The 24,721-nt window shown below is 36.8% G+C and overlaps 1 protein-coding gene across 1 annotated transcript; it reads right to left on the minus strand.

Moving 5' to 3' along the window:
• Positions 1–461: 461 nt before the first annotated feature.
• six2b (SIX homeobox 2b) lies at positions 462–2,895 on the minus strand. The gene is made up of 2 exons (XM_052103272.1): positions 1,913–2,895; positions 462–1,234 (listed from the first exon to the last, which is right to left on the minus strand). The coding sequence occupies exons 1-2, from the start codon at positions 2,470–2,472 to the stop codon at positions 931–933; spliced, it is 864 nt and encodes a 287-aa protein (XP_051959232.1). The 5' UTR covers positions 2,473–2,895; the 3' UTR covers positions 462–930.
• Between the last annotated feature and the right edge of the window lie 21,826 nt (positions 2,896–24,721).

A 24,721-nucleotide genomic window follows, 5' to 3' on the forward strand; every position in this document is an offset into this window, starting at 1 on the left:
GTGGTTTAGATCAAAATTTAAATGTATGTTTAGTTTTGGGGGATAATCACATGGATTTGACTTTTTTGGATCACGGTCTTAGTGCTACCACCTGGCAAATTGTTTAAAATAATGTCAAATACCAAATGCATGTGTCCACCTTGCATTGCTTTCCAAAAGCCACCAGGTGGAAATGGACCAGCTGTGCTTGGAACCATCATCGCTGCTTGCAGCTATATTTCACCTTTAATTTTCTGTTTTTGCGTAATTTTGTGTCTTTACCACATTCAAATTGTTATGTTTAGCAAACTAATGCCTTGATAATATAATTTTTTTAAATCATAATAATGAATACATTTAATTGTATGCATAAAATGTCTGCAAAATTAGAAATAAAAAACAGGCCTCCATCCAAACATGGCAAATACGGTTTATGAAAGTAGAAATCCAAATTATTAAGAAATTTTATTTGGGTGGGGGAATCATGATAACACACAAACATATCTAAAAATACTTTATTGATATTATGTTTTTTGCATGTATTTTATCGCAGTAATGATCCAGCAGCGGTTCTGCTCAAAAAATGAAAGATTTCCTCTCTGCTAGCGATCATAATAAATACAGTTCTGTGCTCCATAGTGACATGTAAATTAGACCAAGCACATATTGTTCAATTGCAAGGACACAACACATTTACACTTCATTAAATATACATTTTATTGGTTATTTTAATAGCTAGACATATCAAAAACTATCCCTTGATTATAATTAATTGTTACAGTAATTTGTGATGGTAACATTATTCTCCATGTATGGGTTAGATACAATCGGATATTTCCCATCATCTGGTAGTTTGGAGATTTTAGGCTAATGTCCTCTAGGCTTGAATAAATGATAACGAAGCTAGTAGTTATTTGGGGGGTAAAAGTCAAAGATGATGAGTTTCATTTCTTATGATCCAAGTTCCACCAGGCCTGCCGTCATGGGGTTGAGAAGGCCGTCGTGCATGGAGAAGTGGTGATGAGTGTTTGAGCCGCTGACGGGGATGATGGAGGCTCTGGGGCCAGGTGGAGCAAAGCTGTGCAGGGGTGGCAGACCTGAACTGGAGGGCAAGAGGATGCCTGGGCTCATGGAAGTGTGATCCGGGGTCGCCGCGGGAGATTTGTCATCCTCTGAACTTTCACATAGAGATTTATTTTCGTTCACATGAGAGGTCAGTGGATTGTGGCCGTTTGGATTTGCGCCCTCGTTTTCCCTGTTGGAGGACATCATTCAGTTTCATTGGCAGGCCAGCAAACAAAAACAACAACAACAACAACAACAACCAACTTTTGCACATATTGTACTTACTCCTAGAGCATGCATATGCACAATCAGATGGGGCTAATAGAGTATTGTGCTTCTATTTTTCACCATTAAAAAAAGGCCTATTAGAGTATTTTATATGTTGGCTTAAATCATTTATATCAACATATCAATACTATTTCAGTTTGTGTTAACAATATTGATATTTATAAACGATAGGCTGTTTTATAATAATTATAGCATAATATTTATGATAATGATGATTATCATCATGATTATAAGTTCTCCTTTAGCTCTTTTAAAAAACAATTTAAAATATCTGGATGATTTTTTTATTAATTGAGACGATTATTTTTCAACATGTAAACATACGATAAAATTATATATTTATAAATATATTTACATGGTTAAAATTGACTTTGGCACCACACCCAGAGTAAAAAAAGAAAAACAAAAAAGACAAAACCTCTTGCATCAAATGCAATAACATTGCTGTTATAAAACAGGTAATTCATATAGTCTGCTACACAAAAAAAAATGTGCTAAGTGAGATTAAACATTTTTAGGGCCTAATTTAGTAAAACTTTTAAAGATTCCAAATGTGTCATAATAATACAATTTCTCTCACCTTTCTTTTGCTTCTGCGGCACGGTCCCTCTGCCGCCTGTTTTTGAACCAGTTGCTGACCTGCGTCGTGGTGAGGCCAGTGGCCTCGGCCAGTTCTCTCTTCTCTCTTGGAGAAGGGTACGGGTTGTGAGTGTACCACTCTTTAAGCACACACCGGCTCTTCTCCTTAAAACAATAACTCGTCTCCTCTCCATCCCAGATAGTGCGAGGTAGAGGGAACTTTCTGCGCACGCGGTATTTTCCCACGGCTCCCAGAGGGCGGCCACGCAGTTTCTCCGCTTCGATGTAGTGAGCTTTCAGCCAGAGTTGTTGCAGTTTAGGGTGGTTATGCGGAGAAAACTGGTGGCTCTCTAAAACTTTGTAGAGTTCCCTGAAGTTGCCTCGGTGAAAAGCAACCACGGCTTTAGCTTTCAAAACACTCTCGTTTTTGTGGAGGTGCTCACAAGCAGGCAAGGACCACAAAAAGCGCCCGAGACGTTCGATACTTCCACCTTGCTGAAGGACCTCACAGACGCAAGCAACCTGCTCTTGGGTAAATCCAAAGGTTGATGGCATAGACATATTTGAAGGTAATGGGGTACCTGATGTGCTGCACGTATCTTACCCACTCTTAAGTCCATAAGTCGGTATCCACTATGGGGACTCAGGCACTGAAGCTTTCCCAACAGAACAAAAATCAGTATGCTACTTGATGTACATAGTTCCATGAAAAAAAATGGCTTTTAAATCAGCCCAAAGCAAATGAAAGTTACCAGTCGCAAAACAAAATCCAAAGTAACAGTTTGATTCTGTGCTATCATGCACTGCTCGATTACATTAGTTGAACTATCATGACGCGCTAATCATTTCATTCTTGTCTTACGCGCTCTTGTCGTGCGCAATAGATTCTTTCCTAGACTGTCCTTCGCTATCAGCCCGCCCTCAGGTTGTCATATCTCTTACACATTCGCTGGTGTGTAAGGACGGTTAGCGCATCCTCCTGGGGAGTCATACGGGCAAATGTGGAGAGAAGTTGTGTAGCAGACACTAACCCAGCCTTTTGGAGAGAAGAGTGGCACTTGGATGTCATGCACCTCGGGGGAAGGAGTGCGCGCAACCCACCAGAGCGCGACATCCAAAACAGACACTAGTGTATTGTAATCTCATTACAAGAGGAAGTGAATTGCTAATGTGATATTTCTTTGTTATTAGTTTTATTATTAACAAGTACGATTTGTGGAAACCTAGTTTCTGTAATTTACTTTAACATAGTTTAAACTACTTACTATACTATACTACTATACAAAATAAGAATCAGATTGAAATATATGTATTATTGTTATTAAACATTTTGGAAATGAGAGTGGGGAAAAAGGAAAAACAATTAAATATCGCTTTAAGATGATCGTTTTGATTGATGGCTCAGAGTATCAGAGGTTTGCTGTATTGATGTTTGTGACGAGAAGTCTCTGGTGTCGTGTGTCTGACGAGTTATTTTGGAATGTAACGCGACTCCAGCGTACTTTTTCAAATGGACATTGTAAATTAAGCATTTGCTTCTAGAGGGACACAGATATTTTCGATGACTAATATATTGCCAGATCTCTCAGAGTCGTGAACATAATTTAATGTGTTTTTCAAAAAGGTTGCTTTATATATATCATCCTCATTGGTATTACAATGTTATGCATTTCAAATGTAGTATGCATAAATATTGAATATGAATATGTAAGCTTTATATATATATATATTAAAGAAAAGAACAAAGAGTCACCAATTACCATACTTCAAATGTATCTTTATGTATTGTGTAATTCTCTTATATGCCATCTCAGCTAAATATGCTATACACAAGTAGCCCATTGATATATTTGAAACTGAAACATTATTACCATAACTGAAGCATTATTACCATAATATCCTATTTAGAAACTGTGGTTGCATAAATCCCCCAAGTACCTTTAAATTTGCATTGGGTATTTCACGTGTTTGCACTGTGTGACATTGTATTACATCTTTTCAAGTCTCTTTTTGCAAAAAGTCCACATCTATGTCTATAGCCTGCCAACACAAATCTTCTCTCTCTATCTCACACATGTACACAGACACACCACACATACAAGCACACACAGACGGAAAGGGTTGAGTTTTCAGTCAAATGACCTGATTGATTATACATGTCTGGGATCATTTTCAGGGGAAAGGGGAGGAGGTGTCTGAGCAGTAGCCAGTCTGAGACCTCCTGAAGGCAGCCACAGCAGCGGCAGCTAAGAGGGGCGATGGTGTAAGTTCAGTGAGTGTGTTCAGCTTGCAGCTGGACAGAGGGAGTCTGTTCAAGTCTATTCTAAAAGCCATTTTATTTAAAGGGATAGTTCACCCCAAAATGATGTCATAATTGACTTACCCCCATGTAGTTTCAAACCCACTTTATTTTCTTTCTTCCATGGAACTCAAAAGGAGACAAGAGGTCTCAGTCACCATTCACTTACATTGTATGGAAAAAAAGATGCAATGGAAGTAAATGGCGACTGAGGCTTTCACTCCCTAACATTATTCATAACATCCACTTTTTGTGATGGTGCCCCCCTAGGGAGTTGGTGACCTACGCAGACTGCGTAGGGAGCGGCGGTACTGAGCAAGAAGTACTTTTGTTACACTATAACAACAATAAAAACCCCACAAAAATGTCAGAAATCAAAAGCATTCAGGAAGAATTCATGGACTAAAAGAGTGATATTTGCAATACAGTCTGCTACAGAGATCCAAGATAAACTAGAGAGATCACAAAGGTAAAAACATTTTTTACAAGGAGATATGCACACTGGCTTCAATTGGACTTTTGACCAAATCATAAACATGTTTTAAACTTTAAAGAGAGTACAGGGAACATAAGAGAACAAAGCAAAAGCATCGATGGATGGAGCAATGATGTCTTGGACACTGACGAGTCAGATAACTAACCTTGGCACTGAATTCAGTCAGTCTCACTTGAGATAAACACAGAATCTCTGGTGTCCTCTGCAGCTAATCTCTGTAATTAATCATATTTTCCAACTTTGTTAGCTTTCCTAACACTCTTGTCATATTATTTTGTGCATTGTTTTGTTAAGCACAAAATCAGATCTCATTTAGTTAGGAAGATCACTGCTATATCTGTTATGTAACCCGGTGGTATTCTCAATCAAGAAGGAAACATAATATATGCAATTGCAAAAATCCAAATATATCCATCTTTTACACTAATATTAATAACAATTCCACTGTAACAGTTTATAGAACTTAGCAAGATAAACCACTTTAAAAATGTTATACATAATAATGTAATCACAATACCTGTCATCTTGGGCATAGTATCATCTCTGGCAATCTTGTTGAGCAATTTAATAGTGTTGGATTGCATTTCTCTGTATGTTTAAATATGTCCTCAAAAAACTGGTGTTAAAACTTTAGGCTACACAAACACAGTGACGCGCCATGTTTGTTTAAGTCTGAGGTAGTCACGTGAATTATTTTATAATAGAAATAAAATAATTAGATAAAAAAAAAATGATCCCTATGCCCTACTCACTCTAAAGTGCTGAGCCCTTGAAGTAGGTACTCTGAAGGGAACATGGCATTACTTTATGAATTTACCCTTCGCTAACAGTCTAGTGGAAGGGCCCTTCAAGAAACGATTTATTTTCTCACTTTCATTTGGAACAAACCTCTGAGTGGCGTCCACTTCCCACAGTACCTTTAAACGGTGCAAAAATGCAGAGGGAATTTGCCCCGAAACATCAAAGTAGCGTGGCCTCAGATGAGTAACAGGGCAGAAAAAAAGTCCTTTCTATGAATTGTAAGTCCATTAAAAGAGTACTTGATTGCAACTGCATTTCCAACATTGCGTACTTGCAGTGTAGACAGCTTTATTAATTGTAATAGGAGAGGTCATGTCACTTTCAGTGTTGATAGAAACTCAATATGTTTTAAATTGAATATTAGACTTTCAAAAAATAACAATCTTGTTCCATTTTTTGGACTTGTACCATGATAACCATTTAGAAACATGATATTACTATCTTGACACCACCATTGTATTATTGTTCCAACACACTATTGGTGTAAGGTCCTAAATATTGATGTATAAATATTGGTTGATGTCAGAATTATTATTTTATTGTGTGAACTAACCCTTTAATGAACGATTCACCATGCAATCATTTCACTTCAAAGATAAAAATGTCACTTTAGATTTTACTTTACTTTTATTTATTTTTTGTAGTACAATGAAACCAATAGCTTGCTAAATGAAAGGTCTGCAGTATATTTACCAGTGTTGGGTGTAATCTGATAACAAAGTAATTATTTACTGTAATCTAATTACTTTTATTCAGATTACAGTTACTGACTTTCAATTAAGTTAATTACTTTTGAACCCTCTATGCATTATGGTATCGCTGGGTAAATAAATTTTTTGTACTGTTTTTTATTATTATAATTGAACACTGAAACATAATCATTATCAAGAATCTGAATCAGTGTGGAAGAGAAAATCACTGCTTTAGACTAATGGAGCACCTCCTTTTTGCCAACTCCAATATAATTATCTAATACATCATATTTATAACACATGACACATGAAATGTAAATAAATAAATAAAAAATGGTAACACTTTACATTAAGGTTACAATAAGGTTCCATTTGTTAACATCAGTTGACTATATTAGTTAACATGAACTAACAATGAACAATACTTTCACAGCATTTGTTAATCTTGGTAAATGTTAGTTTCAACATATACTAATAATATTTTTAAATTACAAGTTGTACTTGTTAAATTTGTTAATGCACTATGAACTAACATGAACTAACAATGAACAATCATAATTTTATTATTAACATTAACTATGATTAATGCTTTAAAAACTATATTTCTAATTCCTAATGCATTAACTAATGTTAAGGAATGGAACCTAAATGTAAAAAAAAAGAAAATGCATAATTCATGGCTATAATGCAAAAACATTATTATAAGAAATAATATTTGGATCATTCTAACTCTGTTCCTTATAAATTCATTGTACTTTCCTAATGAGTAGTCAAATTGGCTGCAAACGGATTGTATGACCAACATTTGCATGTTAGTTAGTACGGGGTCCTCCCGTTTTGATTAAGACAAGACTCATGAATTGGATGATTTATTTTGTCACAGCAAGCCAAATTTGGTCCATAAAGAGTCCAGTACATTTCTTGGTTGACACATTTCTAAACAATAATTATGTAGAATACACATGCATTATGTTTACACTGCATGTATGTCTGTTTGCGTTTCTGTGACAGCTGAACTGCAAATATAGACATTATAATATAGACATTATTTTGAATTCATAGAGCAAAAAAATAAGCTTTTATGTAACGTGTTTCAGAAAGTAACTTAAAAGTAAATAATAGTAATGAGATTACTTTTTTGATGACGTAATCAGTAAATTACTCTGATTCAAATTTTAGAGAAATAATTAGTAATCTGTAATGGATTACTTTAAGTACATTTCCCAACACTGGTATTCATCTTAGTTACTATTCTGATTTTAATAAAAGTGAATTAATAAAAGTCATCATTGCCGTGTGAATCTGGTCTTTGGCACTGTAAAACTTTCTTTGGAGCATCTCTTTGTGAGAGTTATCTGATAAATCAGCACTGTGTTCGCTAAAAGCATTTTACACTTTGGGACTTGGCATCCTAGTTAACGCACATCACCAGCTGCACCCATAGAGGAAGAATGGGCAATCCAAGAAGCTCTCTGCACACACCTGCACCTGTCTAATGTTTCACAGGCCATGAGTGAGGGAGAGTTCTTCTAATCTGCTCATGCGGCTGGCAGCGTTAATTTTTCCTGGAGGTCAGTTGCTGACCATGCAGTGGCCTAAACCTTTTTCTTCATTCAAATCAAGGCAGTTGTGTAGGGGCCATGGGCAGAGACACCCAACACCCGGCAATCACACTGTCCTCCACTCACAGTGCACACTCTAAATGATTAATGAAGTTGGCTCACCTTCCCTCTCAGGAGGGACGCGAAACCTGATAGCGCCGAGAGAGGCTTCACATAGCTGTATATATATATGTGTGTGTGTGTGTGAGTGCATTTGCATGAGCGAGAGGGGTCGTATAGTAGGGCTCTCAGTCTATAACATAAGTTTTATCTTTGCCATCTAGTCGTTGACACACAGAGAATTCACAGTCGTGTACCAGTGACACATTTGTAGCAGGCGATAACTTGATGGAAGCAACAATTTAACAGTCATTTGATTGCGTTCACATCTATTGATAGTCCGAAAGACATAAGCACATGTTTCACCACGTGCATCATTTCAGACTTCAACACAGAGAATTAGAGTTTTGCACCATTATCTATGGTGCTAAATCATGTCAGTGCCTGTTCTCTCTCTGTCTTTCTCTCTCTCACTCTACTTCTCTTGTCCTCCTGTGTGTTGGCCCCCTGGGTGATCAAGTTTCAGCCCTCTGTCCTCCTAGCAGGCAGAGGGATTAAATGTTCATGCGTAGGGAAGTGACACCACCAGTGTCTGGGCAGGAACATGCTTCTCAGACTGTAATCAAAGCACTATCTTTCATTCTCCCTCTCTTTCTAACTCTTTATCTCATTTACTTACTCTTATATATTCTGATTTATTCTCTTTTTTTAATAACTTCTTGAGCTACAGTATGAATGATAAAATCTGATAAATAAAAACATCTATAATATTTATCTGTTAAATTATATAATTACCAGTGTGAATATACTCTATTTGTAAATCCCGTAACAATTACAGTAATGTTGTTATAATGTGTAAAGTGTTGAAACACCTGTGACATATAAATCTAACTTCGTCACAGATCTTATAAGCAGCTGATCCTTTGCATTCCCAAGTGTTTTATTTGGTATGTTGGCTTATAGCAGATGGATGGCTTGGCCAGGAAGTGAGTCTCCATAATGTTTCATATATATTTTGAGGAATGTCTCCATACGCATACAGCAGAGTGGCTATAGAGTGCAACAGTGCTTTTCAGCCGTCTTGTTTGCTTGCCATCAAGTTGAACTACAATCACATTTTAAACAATGCAATGGATAAAACAATGGATAAATATAAACTGATTGATTTAAAGTTGTTGATTGTAAGTATGGAAGCAATACATTATTGTTTGTTTTTGCAAAGTTTTCAGATATTTACAAACATACATACATATATATATATATAAATAGTTAAAGAGCGTAAGAAGCCCGATTGCATCATTCAGCGTCATGGAAGGAAATGGTCGCTTTTTGCAGGCTTTGTTTACTGCTATTCTCTAAATGGTGGATTGTTTGCACTCTACTGTACATATACCAGAAGAGTAAATTGAGTCCTGAACAATCCCATATGAGCATCTCTGAGCATTATCGGTAAATGCTAATTTGTGTTAATTTTTCCTTCATAATGTTAATATATGTATATTGTTGTGCAAGAACATGCACAGTGTAATAATGGTGTATATTTGTCATCATTCCTTTAGATTAATGAACCAGTTGATCTTTTACATACAGTGATTAGAGGAAACATATTTCAGAACCACAAATCCAAAGTTTGTTTTATGAAAGGTTTAATATTTCAAAAGAGCTGCCAGTGCCAAAAATCAATAAATTGTTACCATATGGTCTGTGTTTTAATGTAGCTGTCTAGAAAACATAGAAAACATAGAATAATATGGAATGGAGAGTGACTTCTCACTCTTTGTCATGTGGAAGTTTACTGCAATCGCAAATGGACCATTAAGGGCCAATCCAATCAAGCATCAGTGTTGGGTGTAATCTGCTTACAAAATAATGAGTTACTTGAATCTAATTATTTTTAAAGGATTAGTTCAGCCAAATAAGAAAGTTCTCTCATCATTTACTCACCCTCATGCCATCACAGATGTGTATGACTTTCTTTCTTCTGCTGAACACAAATTAAGATTTTTAGAAGAATTTATCAGCTCTGTTGGTCCGCAAGTGAATGGATACCAAACAAGCGATGTGATAAGAATCTTTAGAAGAGATGTGATAAGTGATGTTTTTTTACTATAAATCTCCACTTTCACTTTCACATTCACATACTTCTCGAATCACATTCTTTGTGCATATCGCCACTGGGCATGGAGGATAATTTATAGTAAAAAAGGACTTAAATATTTATCTGTTTCACACCACCACCACCTATCAAATTTCTTCTGAAGACATGGATTTAAACACTGCAGTCTTATGGATTACTTTTATGCTGCCTTTATGTGCTTTTGGATCTTCAGAGTGTTGGTACCCATTCAAATACATTTTATGGGCCTACAGAGCTGAGATATTCTTCTAAAAATCTTAATTTGTGTTCAGCAGAACAAAGAAAGTCATACACACCTGGGATGGCTTGAGGGTGAGTAGATGATGAGAGAATTTTCATTTTTGAAAACTATCCCTTTAACATTAAAGAAGTAGAGTTACAATTTAAATTCTTGTAATCAAATTATATTTACTGACTTTCAATTAAGGTAATTACTTTTGAGTACATTACTTGGGTCTTCATTTAGAATACATTTAAAACATGACTTATGTTCATACAGTATGTACACCTGTTTATGTTTATGTCACAGGGAGGAAGGAAGGAAATGCTGTTTAAGTGTGGATGAGATGTATAAATGCAGAACAATTCCAACGAAATCCAACTATAAGTGTGGAAGTGGCCTTAAAAAGGAACTTAACAGAAAAGGATTTAGGAATGTGATTATGTTTTCCACCAAGTAATCAGTAAAATAATCTGGTTAAAATGTTTAAATTAATTTCTTGATTAACTTCAACCTATTCAAACACAGGAGGACACTGAACACAACCGTTGCCTATTTACATGATACTAGTTCTTGTTTGCACTCCCAAAGAGCTTCTGCTTGTTCTGGTGTTATAAAGAGTGTTCTGCAAATATTTTGTAATCGTGTACCCAGCAGTGAAACCATACACTCGCTACAATGTGAAGAACATTCTGACTACATACTCCTCTTCTGCTTGCCAGATACTGAAAGCAGATCTTGGGACACGGGGACAGACATCAGTCCAGTTGACTAAGTCATCTGACCTGTTCTAAAGCAGCTGTCCTATTCGCGAGCCCCTTTCACCCATGCCAAATGAGGGTTTAACCATCAAGTTGAGAGCGATTTGAGGAATAAGCAGAGGGAGGCTTTTGGTAGATACTGGGGAAGCCTTTACATGATGCTTTCCTTGCTATCTGTCCTTTCCGCTGTGCACTATAACTGCTAATTCAAATACCAACGGCATTTGCAAGACTGCAATCACTCACAAATCAGCTTCATCACATTTTGTCATGAGGGTTTATAAATCAACAGCAGGGGCCTGTTTTTGGGGTCTGTCAGTGTGGACTGTGTGTAAAGCCCTTTTCGGTCTGTATGCAATTCATGTCAGTGTGCATTGTATGTTTGAAGTTTCCCATGTCTAAACAAGGTTGTTAGGCCTGTGCTGATAGGTCGAAATGTGTGCTAATGATGAAGTGTTAATGGAGGGTTGGGTTGCAATTGACACTTTAACCCTGCACTATTCCCTGTAGGTCAACTGCAGGATTTTACAATGGGCAATGCATGCATGTATACAAGTGTTCTTGTTTGTGTGTGTCAACATAGTCTCATAACAACTCGTAATAATGCGTACAATATGGGGAAATTGTAAGATATTATGAAACTTGGCTAGCTTGTACAAATTTGACTAAATCTGGTTACTCATTCCAAATTAATTTATGCAATACTAATGATTGATGTGTCAATAACCTGTAATATGCTTCACAGATGTTTTCTTTCTTCTGTGCTACACAAAAGTTAGTTTCCTATTAAAACTGTTAGGTTTAGGTTTGAGATAGGGGTGAACCTTAAGAAAAATCATAAGAATGCTCATTCAATGTTTCTGGTTTAACTAGTATAGTACATTATTTTTCTATACACCGTTTTCTTCAGGGAGGTAGATTACGCAAGCTAGCTCATTCAAACTCACATAATATATAATTATGTTACTTGAACATTTTGTCAATAAATGTCCTTTTTAACTTGTCTGGGAACTTTTCTGTGTGCGGGTGTCTTGTGGCATGCACAACGCATGGTTAATGGTAAACCTCTCGCCTTTTACTCTTTACTGTCCTTTTTAAGTCATGGGCCTTGTCTTTCCTGTGCATTTGCAGAGTAAAAACCAGGAGGAAAAGCAGTCCTAAAAACTGGAATGCATCCTCAATAGCGCACTAGCTCTAATGTTTACCTCTAATGCCGTCATCAACTGATGTATTTGACGGTTTCGCAATGAGAAATGTTCAGCCCGATGGTGGAAAATAAGTTTGTTAGTTTGTTTATTTTTTCTCTATGGAAGTATAAGTCATTTGCTTTTGTATAAGCTGACTCAATTTTTTATGTGTCCTCACTCTCACTGCCTGCCACTGAGTTTCGCCTTTAGTCACCCTGGTTTCCCCTATCATAAAACTCTAGATTATCAGATGAGAGCAATGATGTCCATGTTCATCTACTACTGTAAACCAACAAAATTACTTTCATTAATATATTAAGGAATATTGTCACAATTATAAACAATTATTGTTGCAAAGAACAACACAAATGATTGTTGTGTGTGTTTGAAATGCACTCTATGGATTCTTTTCCACTCATTTAAATGTTTTACCTAAGAGGGGAATTTTAATGCAAATACATTTGCATGGTTCAGTTCATAGTTGCGTTAGGTAGTGTGTTTAACACAAATAAAGGGTCTGCTCTTTTAAAAACATCCTTTCTTTCACATGCACATTATTCTGCAAAGAATCCACCTCCAAAACCATTTTCAAGCATTTAAGCATACGCCTTCAGATCAAAAGATTTTTAATATCATGAGAATAATTTCTGTCAAGTGTTTCAAAACGTTTGACCAGTGCATTCATACATTCACCGATCAGCCACAACATTAAAACCACTTGCCTAATATTGTGTAGTTCCCCTTCGTGCCGTCAAAACAGCACTAACCCGCATCTCAGAATAGCATTCTGAGATTATATTATTCTCACCACAGTTGTTCAGAGTAGTTACCGTAGACTTTGTCAGTTTAAACCAGTCTGGCCATTCTCCGTTGACCTCTCATCAACAAGGCGTTTCCATCCGCAGAACTGTCGCTCACTGGATGTTTTTTGTTTTTGGCACCATTCTGAGTAAATTCTAGAGACTGTTGCGCGTGAAAATCCCAGGAGATCAGCAGTTGCAGAAATACTCAAACCAGACCTTCTGGCACCAACAATCATGCCATGGTTCAAATCACTGAGATCACATTTTCCCCCATTCTGATGGTTGATGTGAACATTAACCGAAGCTCCTTATCTGCATGATTTTATGCACTGCACTGCTGCCACGCGATTGGCTTATTCAGGCAGTGGTTCTGGCTTCCTTGGTGTCCTAGGCGAGATCTGACATGGCACCCCCTTTAATATCAATAACAACAACACAAGAAACAGATCAATATTGAAGTCCTTTTTATACTTTTAACTCCACTTTCACATCCGAAGTCACATTTGATGCCTTTTTAGTTTCACTTTTACGTCTGAAAGTGTAAGAGGAGATTTAGAGTAAAAAGGGACTAAAATATTTATTTGTTTCTCACCTACATCTATCATGTTGCTTCTGAAGACATGGATTTAACCACTGGAGTCATATGGATTACTTTTATACTTTTTGGAACTTCAAAGTTCTGCTTAACATTCACTTGCATTTTATGGACCTACAGAGATGAAATATTCTTCTAAAAAAATATTCATTTGTATTCTGCAAAAGAAAGAAAGCCAAGTTTCTGGAATGGCATGAGGGTGAGTAAATGATGAGAGAATTAAAATTTTTGGGTAAACTATTCCTTTAAATAAACATAACTAGACAATGTATATATAAATAAAGTAACTATATATATATATATATATATATATATATATATATATATATATATATATATATATATATATATATATATGTATGCACTGGCAGCCAGAAGTTCGGAATAATGTTCAGATTTTGCTCTTATGGAAAGAAATTGGTACTTAAAAATAACTATTATAATTTGAATTTTTTTTTCAGAACTTCTTAAACTACTTCAAAGGGTTCCCATAAAAAAAAACCTCCATGTGCAGCAATGACAGCTTTGCAGATTCTTGGCATTCTAGCTGTCAGTTTTCCAGATACTCAGGTGACGTTTCACCCCACGCTTCCTGTAGCACTTTCCATAGATGTGACTGTCTTGTCGGGCACTTCTCACGCACCTTACAGTCTAGCTGATCCAACAAATGCTCAATGGGGTTAAGATCCATAACGCTTTTTTCCAGTTATATATAGTCCAATGTCTGTGTTTCTTTGCCCACTCCTTTTCTTTTTGATTTTCTGTTTCAAAAGTGGCTTTTTCTTTGCAATTCTTCCCATAAGACCTGCACCACTGAGTCTTCTCTTTACTGTTGTACATGAAACTGGTGTTGAGCGGGTAGAATTCAATGAAGCTGTCAGCTGAGGATATGTGAGGCATCTATTCTCAAACTAGAAACTCTGATGTACTTATCCTCTTGTTTATTTGTATCAGGGCCTTCCACATCTCTTTCTGTCCTTGTTAGAGCCAGTTGTCCTTTGCCTTTGAAGACTGTAGTACACCTTTGTATGAATCTTATATATATATTTTTTTTTTTACAATTTCAAGCATTGTACAGCCTTCATTCCTCAAAACAATGATTAACTGATGAGTTTCTAGAGAAAGTTTTTTGCTATTTTTGACCTATTGACCTTAAGACATTCAGTCTATTGCATACTGTGGCAACTCAAAAACAAACACAAAGACAATGTGAAGCTTCATTTAACGAACCAAATAGCTTTCAACTGTGTTTTTTATAATGGCAAGTGATTTTCAAGTACCAAACTAGCAATTTAGCATGATTTCTCAAGGGTAAGGTTTTGGAGCGATGGCTGCTGGAAATGGGGCCTGTCTAGATTTGATTAAAAAAATATTTTTTCAAATAGTGATGGTGCTGTTTTTTACATCAGTAATGTCCTGACTATACTTTGTGATCAGTTGAATACCACTTTGGTGAATTAAAGTACCAATTTCCTTCAGAAACTTTTGAAATAGTGTATATATATATATATATACAGGGTTGGGGAGTAAGGGAATACATGTACCAGGATTACATATTTAAAATACAAAATATAAGTAACTGTATTCCATTAGTTACATTTTAAATAATTTGTCATTAGAATACAGTTACATTCAAAAAGTATTTTGATTACTGAAGAGATTATTTTGCATTTTATTGTCATTTGTCTCATTTAATATTTCAGATGGAAAACATTTATACATATACATAATGCGATCCAAAGTGCATCTGAACAGTGGTGAAACAATTTCTTATAATGTGTTATATTCATATGAGCCGACAGAGAAGTACGTTTGAAGTAAGTTTAGAGCAGAAGAAATAGAAATAAACCTTGTGTAAATTGTCAGCTTTACACTAAGCTAAAATGCTATTTCTAGCCATTTTACATGCACATGTTACCAGGCACAATCATGTATTTTTTTCAAGAAAATTCAATTAGATCATAATTTCCTTTTTTCTAGTAAGACCTTATATATAAAATTCCTTAAAACAAGATCAGTTTGATTCATCTTGTTTTAGAAACAACACTGCATAAGATATTTAGGTTTTTCAGAGAATATATTTTTAACATATGTTTTGTCTTACTGTACTGGCAGAGTTTATAGTCAAATCAAATGAAACGTTCTACTAGTGCTGAAGAACTAATCCAAAATATTTAGAATACGTTACTGACCTTGAGTAATCTAATATAATACGTTACAAATGTATTCTGTAATCTGTAGTCGAATACATTTCAAAAGTAACCCTCCCAACCAATATATATATATATATATATATATATATATATATATATATATATATATATATATATATCCCATAGTGAATTTGCGAGCTCTCTGCTGGGGCGGGGTGGCTCGATTTGGGCCACCTTTCTTACATCTTCCAGAGTCAGGGTGGCATGATTTGTGGCACCTTTCTCTGATTGCGAGCCCAGGGCGGGGCGGCACAGTTCGGGGCACCTTTTTCCCATCACAATCTTGGAAGCTCTGTGGGTGCAGCAACCGATAAGGTATCCTGTCATGCCGCCCCAGAGAGTGTTGCCGCCCTAGGCAGCTGCCTATGCCAGGATCCGCTGGATTCAGGGGCCGACTGGGACTAACAAAATTGGCCCTGGACTTTCTGGCACAGAGTGGCCCACCAAACCCAGCATGCAACACAACATAACACACCGACTAATTGATTTAGTTTTTTGGCTCAATTTACAGTTATTGTGTTGCTATTATTTTTCTATTAACTGCTAGTCATGACAATTGACCCCACCAGTGCAAACATTTTTTTTTAACATATCTAAATGTGATGAGTGGATTTTTTAGAGAAAGCACTAAAAATATAAATATATGTAAACAAATATAAAATAAACAAACATACCTCTTAAAGTGTGGATCTTTGCAGATATATGCAGATTAACTGCTCATATTTTCACTCTATGTGAGTTTGTTGCATCTTTATATCTGCAGTGTTTTCATTTCTTCCCCAGATTATTCTTGAGAAAAAGTGAAAAGTCCTATACTTTGACATGCACTGCTTCTGCTATCCTTTAAACAAAGTAAGCCTTAAAGCCTCAAACAGCTACAAAGTAATATATTTTATGACTACTTTTCTGCATGTTTACAGGGGTGAGCATTGATCAGCAAGCCGAGCTTCAGCTCCCAGAAATGCTTTGCAGTATGAATAAATTATGCAAATTAATATTTACTGCACATAGCTTCACTGTTATTTATGCTAATGTTATTGTATTTGTTGTAACTTGCAGTTATTTGTAATTTAGTGATTATTCTGAGCTCATCTTGTACTTATGTTGTTTTTAGTTGTCACCATTATTGTGATTTGTATGTTAAATAATGAGGTCCACACAATGTACATAGTTGATGTGTACATACAAATATGCATTCCGATGTGTAGGATGTTTCAAATTAAAAGCCAGCCATTATATAATTGCAACATAAAAGCAATTATGATGACTAGTCTTGCAGCGTTTATAATATGTTTGGTTTAATATAAGGTCTACACGGGCATGAAGGAGCTCATGGTGGCTTTCTATATCTAAGACAGGCCAGTATTTGCACAGCAGCCGGCCCGAATTACTCACAGACCCATCGGGAAAACGCACGGTGCTCCCTATGGCCAGTCCGCCCCTGGACTGATTAGATAATTGCATGGATGTTGATGAGAGAGGTCAACAGAGAATGGCCAGATTGGTTTAAACGGACAAAGTCTACGGTAACTCAGATAACCGCTCTTGTAGTGATCAGAACAGCATCTCAGAATGCTATTCTGAGATGAGGGTTGGTGCTGTTTTGGCAGCACGAGGGGGACCTACACAATGTTAGGCAGGTCATTTTAATGTTGTGGCTGATCAGTGTATATTCAAGGATAAGTCCAGAGAGAAGGGAGGGAGATTAATTTTGAGAGGAAGTCAAGTGATTGATTTGCCTTATCATTTATAATGCCATAACAGAAACGTATATTTAAATCACAAGCTTTTTGCATAGAGGTGCACACTCACCCAGCCATATACACTCATATTTCTATGTGCATACAAACCATTTTTAGCCCAGTCTGTTGGAATGAAATGAGCACTCTGTGATTCACTGGAATAGTTTGGGGTGTATAGGTTTACAGTGTATGCCGCAGGCACATCCTCTCACTAATGTTACAATGCAATGTTATACCACCATTGTTCAGAACAGAAAATGACACTTCCCTCAAGGGCACGCACATCAACATTCAGGCTCCACTCAGCCACACACACACCTCTCTTAAACCAATTTAATTTGGCTAAAACATAGTCTATGAACAAGCAAAACTTGCTCAGGTACAATAGGTCTCTCTCTCACTGTAGTAACTGCAATGCATACCCCTCTGAAAAAGCATGCAGTATCGAACTGTAAACACTGACATCACATTAACTCGCACCTTGCAACTGCGGGCTGCAGGTCTGTTCTGATAGTGTTGTGGACTGCAGAGAAAAAACTATTCTACATTCCAATAAAACAAATGTAACTAATCATATAATAGTGCATGGTTAAGAAAGCTAAATAAATAGACTTATAAACTTTTAAATGAGAAGAAAGTTATATCCATATTTTTATCCACTTTTGCTGCTGATGTGAAATCAAATACTACATTATTTTGGCACAAAATCATGTCACTCAGCCCAGAGTTTTCTTGTGTGTGTGTGTGTGTGTGTGTGTGTGTGTGTGTGTGTGTATGGGTGTGGGGGGGGTTCATGAGTTAGGCTGGGAAATGTCAAATTGTCAACTTTCCTCTTCAGCCTAAGTGAAGTTAATACTTTTGCATATTTTTGGACCAATGCAGTTCAGGGTAATATGAATATACAGGTGAAACTCGAAAAATTAGAATATCGTGCAAAAGTTCATTAATTTCAGTAATTCAACTTAAAAGGTGAAACTAATATATTATATAGACTCATTACAAGCAAAGTAAGATATTTAAAGCCTTTATTTGATATAATTTTGATGATTATGGCTTACAGCTTATGAAAACCCCAAATTCAGAATCTCAGAAAATTAGAATATTACATGAAATCAATAAAAAAAAAGGATTTTAAATACAGAAATGTCGGGCCTCTGAAAAGTATAATCATGCATATGTACTCAGTACTTGGTTTGGGCCCCTTTTGCATTAATTACTGCCTCAATGCAGCGTGGCATGGATGCTATCAGCCTGTGGCACTGCTGAGGTGTTATGGAAGACCAAGATGCTTCAATAGCGGCCTTCAGCTCTTCTGCATTGTTTGGTCTCATGTCTCTCATCTTTCTCTTAGCAATGCCCCATAGATTCTCTATGGGGTTCAGGTCAGGCGAGTTTGCTGGCCAATCAAGCACAGTAATACCATGGTCATTGAACCAGGTTTTGGTACTTTTGGCAGTGTGGGCAGGTGCCAAGTCCTGCTGGAAAATTAAGTCAGCATCTCCATAAAGCTTGTCTGCTGAAGGAAGCATGAAGTGCTCTAAAATGTCCCGGTAGACGGCTGCGTTGACTCTGGACTTAATAAAGCACAGTGGACCAACACCAGCCGATGACATGGCTCCCCAAACCAAAACAGACTGTGGAAACTTCACACTAGACTTCAAGCATCTTGGATTGTGTGCCTCTCCATTCTTCCTCCAGACTCTGGGACCTTGGTTTCCAAATGAGATGCAAAATTTGCTTTCATCAGAAAAGAGGACTTTGGACCACTGAGCAACAGACCAGTTCTTTTTTTCTTTAGCCCAGGTAAGACGTTTGACATTTGAAGCCCATGTCCAGGCCCCGTCTGTGTGTGGTGGTTCTTGATGCAGTAACTCCAGCCTCAGTCCACTCCTTGTGAAGCTCCCCCACACATTTGAATGGCCTTTTCCTGACAATCCTCTCCAGGCTACGGTCATCCCTGCTGCTTGTGCACCTTTTTCTTCCACACTTTTCCCTTCCACTTAACTTTCTATTAATGTGCTTTGATACAGCACTTTGAGAACATCCAACTTCTTTTGCAATTACCTTTTGAGGCTTTCCCTCCTTGTGGAGGGTGTCAATGATGGTTTTCTGCACAACTGTCAGGTCAGCAGTCTTCCCCATGATTGTGAATTCAACTGAACCAGACTGAGAGACCATTTAAAGGCTCAGGAACCCTTTGCAGGTGTTTTGGATTAATTAGCTGATTAGAGTGTGACACTTTGAGCCTACAATACTGAACCTTTTCACAATATTCTAATTTTCTGAGATTCTGAATTTGGGGTTTTCATAAGCTGTAAGCCATAATCATCAAAATTATATCAAATAAAGGCTTGAAATATCTTACTTTGCTTGTAATGAGTCTATATAATATATTAGTTTCACCTTTTAAGTTGAATTACTGAAATTAATGAACTTTTGCACGATATTCTAATTTTTCGAGTTTCACCTGTATTATATGTTTTTACTTCTACAAAATAATAATACATTTATGCATTTTTAGAACGACCACCAAAACGCAGAATGAGACGTTTTTGTCTGCAAAAGCTATTCATGTGGAGCTCATAGCGGCGCTTGACGCTACCGTTGAAGCCCTGGCATGAATCATGAACACAGTTTCACTACTGCTGTAGCAAAACGGATAGCCACAGTCTACTGGCAGATTAATATTGTGGAGGATGAGAGTTTAAGAGATTTGATGCGCATTCCAATGAATATGCAACCTTTGTTGGGACTAGTTATTGCAATTAGTCAACCTCCTAATTAGACTTTGAAAATGTTCACCATGCTGAAAAATCCAGCTTAAGCTAGTAGCAGTGCTTTAAACATGGTAGCTGTATTCTAGCTGGTCCAAGCTTGTCCTGAGCTTGTCAAAGCTGGTCTTTAGCTGTCATACCAGATCAAAGTGGTCTAGCTGGTTTTTGGAACGTGGTAGATCCTCGACCAGCTAAGGATCAGGTTTGACCAACTCATGACTAACTTGGACTAGCACATAACCATTTAAGGACCAGCTTGGACCAGCTCATGACCAACTTGGAACAGCTCATGACCAACTTGGATCAGCTCATGACCAACTCGGACCAGCTCATGACAAGCTAAGGACCAGCTTGGACCAGCTACCATGTTCCAAAACACAGCTACCATCTTAAGATGGATTTTTTTTAGCAGGGATTACTTGTATTGGTTCTATATACTGGTATATTGGTACTGCTATATATATATATATATATATATATATATATATATATATATATATATATATATATATATATATATATATATATATATATATATTTGGTCAAATTTCAGCACATTCAAAATCTGTGATTTATCGCATTTAACTACAAAAAAGTATGCGATTAATAGCTATTTAAATATTTTATCAACTGACAGCACTACAAAATATTAAATGTTGGTACTGTGTTGGGTTGCCACTTGGTGTCCAATATAAAATATGGGTCATGAAACAAATTGTTGATAAACACTGGCATTAAAGGAATGTTTCAGGTTCAATTCCTTCAGTTGACAGCATTTGTAACATAATGTTGATTACCACAGAAAATTATTTCAACTCGTCCCTTGATTACTTGCAAAAAGTAAAAATCTTGATTCCAAGTGAATGGGGCCAGTAAATATTATATACATTAAATGATTTTAAATCTCAGCTCTACATGATCTTAGATAAAATCAAAAAAGTATTTTCAGCATTACATCATCATGGGAACAAAGCTGTAATATTGGATACTGATCCAATATTGTACAGAATGTTAGAAAGCAATTTTATCACACTAATATCATGTTTAAACATATAATGTTTACTTCTTGTGGCTATAATTTTGAAACAGCTTGTATTTTAACATTTATGGACCAATTCACTTCCAATATAAGTGCCTTCCTTTAATCTTGAATTTTTCTTTGTTTTTAATAAAAAAAGTGACGAGTCAAAATTATTTTTGTGGTAATCAACGTATGCCACAAATGCTGTCAATTGAGTTTAAATTGTATTGAGCCATGCCTCATCATAATCCCATGATTATCTAACAATCTACATTTACATTTATGCGTTTGGCAGACGCTTTTATCCAAAGCAACTTACAGAGCCATTATTACAGCGACAATCCCCACGGAGCAACCTGGAGTTAAGTGCCTTGCTCAAGGACACAATGGTGGTGGCTGTGGGGATCGAACCAGCGACCTTCTGATTACCAGTTTAACAGTTATGTGCTTGAGCCCACTACACCACCACTACATCCAATAATCGCACTGAATGTAAGCATCTGTTTTACAGCAAAAAAAAAGAAAAGAAAAAAAGAGCAATGCAGGTTCATGCTTTGATTAGAAAGTGGATAATTCACTTTAAAATTTATGTTGGGCACATGTAGTCATCCAAGTGTGTGACCACACTCGTGGCTTTGAGATCCCATGACCCGTCCACTGTGGACAGCTGTGTTGGTAAATAGCAGGTTTGCACACCTGAGAGGAGCAGAAAGGAGTGTGCTGTAAAAGGACCACACACTCCTGTGCAGCTGAATCTAAGAACAAGGGCTGTTCTCCCTCGCATAGCTGGAATTAACCAAATCAATACACCTTTGTGCACCTTAAGCAGAGAGGAACTAACGCTAGCCAGGGTTGATATCCCAGACTTACTTCAAAGAGCAAGATCTTTCGCCTTTTAATAAATCTGTGGTTGCCAAACAAATTTCATAGCTTATACACCTAAACATCTCAGATTCAAATATGAATCATGCTTTCAAAGACAAACGTTCCATTTGATCATACACATTCCTTTGTTTTTGTTTATGATCTAGGATTCAGAACTCGCCCACAAGAATTCCACACTGGTCCGTCTTGATTCCACTACAACGCAGGATCAAATTAGTTTCAGTTTTGCCTGAATACAAAGTGATGAGTACATGTTACCAAACCCAAGGCAGAAAAATGGAGGAAAGCAACAATGAGGTTCCTTACCCTGAACTGACTAATCAGTGTGATCATGGGCATGGGTATGATTATTGCAGCATGTATAATTAAAGCAAGCTTGTTCCCCTCTCTTTCTCTTATATGGAACATTTGAGCATTATGACAGAAAACTTCAAGCTGCAGAATGCTTCCCTGTTGTATGAGAGGAGGAAATATAGACTTACTCTATTTAGCTTCACCCAGTTGTTATACTGGAACTCAGGGTAACCTGAGACAGTTATCTCTGATTCACAACAATAATTTTAGGGATCTGATTTTTATGTTGCATTCAAAACAACAACAACATGCTGTTTTTCTAAAATCCCTAAACCCAGGCCAAAACTTCCAATTGTAACTCATGGAGCTTTCAAGCAACCTCCATCAAACTCAGCAGAGAACTTCACCCTGTTCTGACTTGGTTTTCTATTGCCGCTTTTGCACCATCGGTGCTTGAATGTATGTAATAAATACTTCAGATGACGACGGTGTGAGAGGTAAACATTGGAGCATTTGCGCTATGGAGGCTGATCACATATTCCCATTTTTAGGACTGCTTTTTGCAACATGTCCCATGTTGCAAAAAGAGAAAAAGGCAAGAGGTTTACCATTATTTTTAAGAGGTTGTGCATGCCACCGAACTGAATACAAAGAAAGGTAAAAGATCCCAGACTAGCTAAAAGGGAAACAAGCACTCAGGAGCATCAATAGCTCACCTGGAGTTGGCCTACTAGAACTGTTCCTTACTGTGCTCAGAACTATTCAGTCTGAAGGAGGAAAAGCGGATTATGCCATTTCTAACTGATCAGAGTTATGGTTTTCCCATAGCGGATTCCAAAATCTATGAATCATCCTGTCTGTCTGTCTGGCAGTTTATCTGTCTATCTGATGGTCTTTGTGAGACCCTAGCAATGCTTAGCAACCAGTCAAAATATCCTAGCGACATCTAGTAACAACCCAGAACAGCCTAGCAACAACTTCAGCTCCAGTAGAACAGCCTAGCAAAGCCTAGCAACCAGCAATACTACCCTAGCAACACCTTGATACCACCCTAATAAGGAACTTCAATATTTAGTAAAGCACTGTCTGTCTGCCAGTTCTGTCTGTCTGTAAGGCCTGTATAACCTTAAAACAAAAAGGTTTTTAAACTTTTAAACTGTCAGACAAGGCTTTGTCAAGTCAACATCAAAGATAAAACAGTTTTTATCTGCAAGAGAACACAAGAGTATGCTAAATTATTTCCTCACAGTTTTTCCTAGCTACTTCCCTTGAGGCATGCATGCATTATTTTATATTTTTAGATGATCCTGCAAGGAACGAGTTAAAGTGCTGCACTTTGATGATGAAATTACTCCAACAATGTAAAAATCTGTGTTTATGAATACATACTTTTTTTCTGATATTACAACAAATCCATAGATAGAAAAGTCAGTAAGCTTTCTGATTCATGGCCATCAGGCATGGCAGAGTATCATCTTTTTTTTTTTTTTTTGGCTCTGCATTTGTGCTCCCATGAATGAGAACCCCACACTCTTTCTAGAGTCTGAGCCCCTGACCCGAAATAAACAAAAGACTACCCTCTGCCTTGCTGGAATGGTACTGCACCCCCCTGGTGGGGCAAAGTGAGAGCCACACTCAATTTAAAACCTGTTCTCTCTTCATTGTTAATAACAATAAGAATCCATGGTTTCTGAACTTGTAAATCAGATAAAAATCATCAAATGAAGAGAGATGGTTCTGATTTTGACAGGAATGGATTTGTGCGACTTGGTAAACTGTAACCTAAACCTACAGTGCCACCCACTGGAATAATGTTTTAATTGCATTCATGCGTCAGTTAAGTAATCCTTACTGTTTGATCTCTTTACTAAAACATACATTTACATCCTTTTACATGGATGGTTTGTTTGTTTAGTTCCATATCAGTTGTCAACTTTTCACCTCTATATCTGTTTGCCCTGCAGGACTAACTCCTGTGAGGTCAAGCAATATCACCTGTGTAGCTATATTTAGTTCATTAAATAAAACATCCATACACTTTCTACTGCAAACAAATTACTTGAATGAGTAGCAACTAGAACACTAAATAGCTCTTTGTCTCTATATGATACATTTCCTGAATATCATTTAATCCATGCTTGAGAACCAACATATGCTACTGATCCGGCTGATGAAAATATAACCTTATTGAGCAAAAGTCTAAAATGATCACAGAGCTTGTCATCCTAG

Source organism: Xyrauchen texanus, chromosome 33 (genome assembly GCF_025860055.1).
Source record: "Xyrauchen texanus isolate HMW12.3.18 chromosome 33, RBS_HiC_50CHRs, whole genome shotgun sequence".
In the NCBI taxonomy this organism is placed as follows: Eukaryota; Metazoa; Chordata; class Actinopteri; order Cypriniformes; family Catostomidae; genus Xyrauchen; species Xyrauchen texanus.

Coding starts and splice junctions, on each gene's coding strand:
- six2b (XM_052103272.1), bottom strand. CDS start 2,472: ATGTCTATGCCATCAACCTTTGGATTTACCCAAGAGCAGGTTGCTTGC. Junction 1,235..1,912: donor GCCGCAGAAGCAAAAGAAAG/GTGAGAGAAATT, acceptor GTCCTCCAACAG/GGAAAACGAGGGCGCAAATC.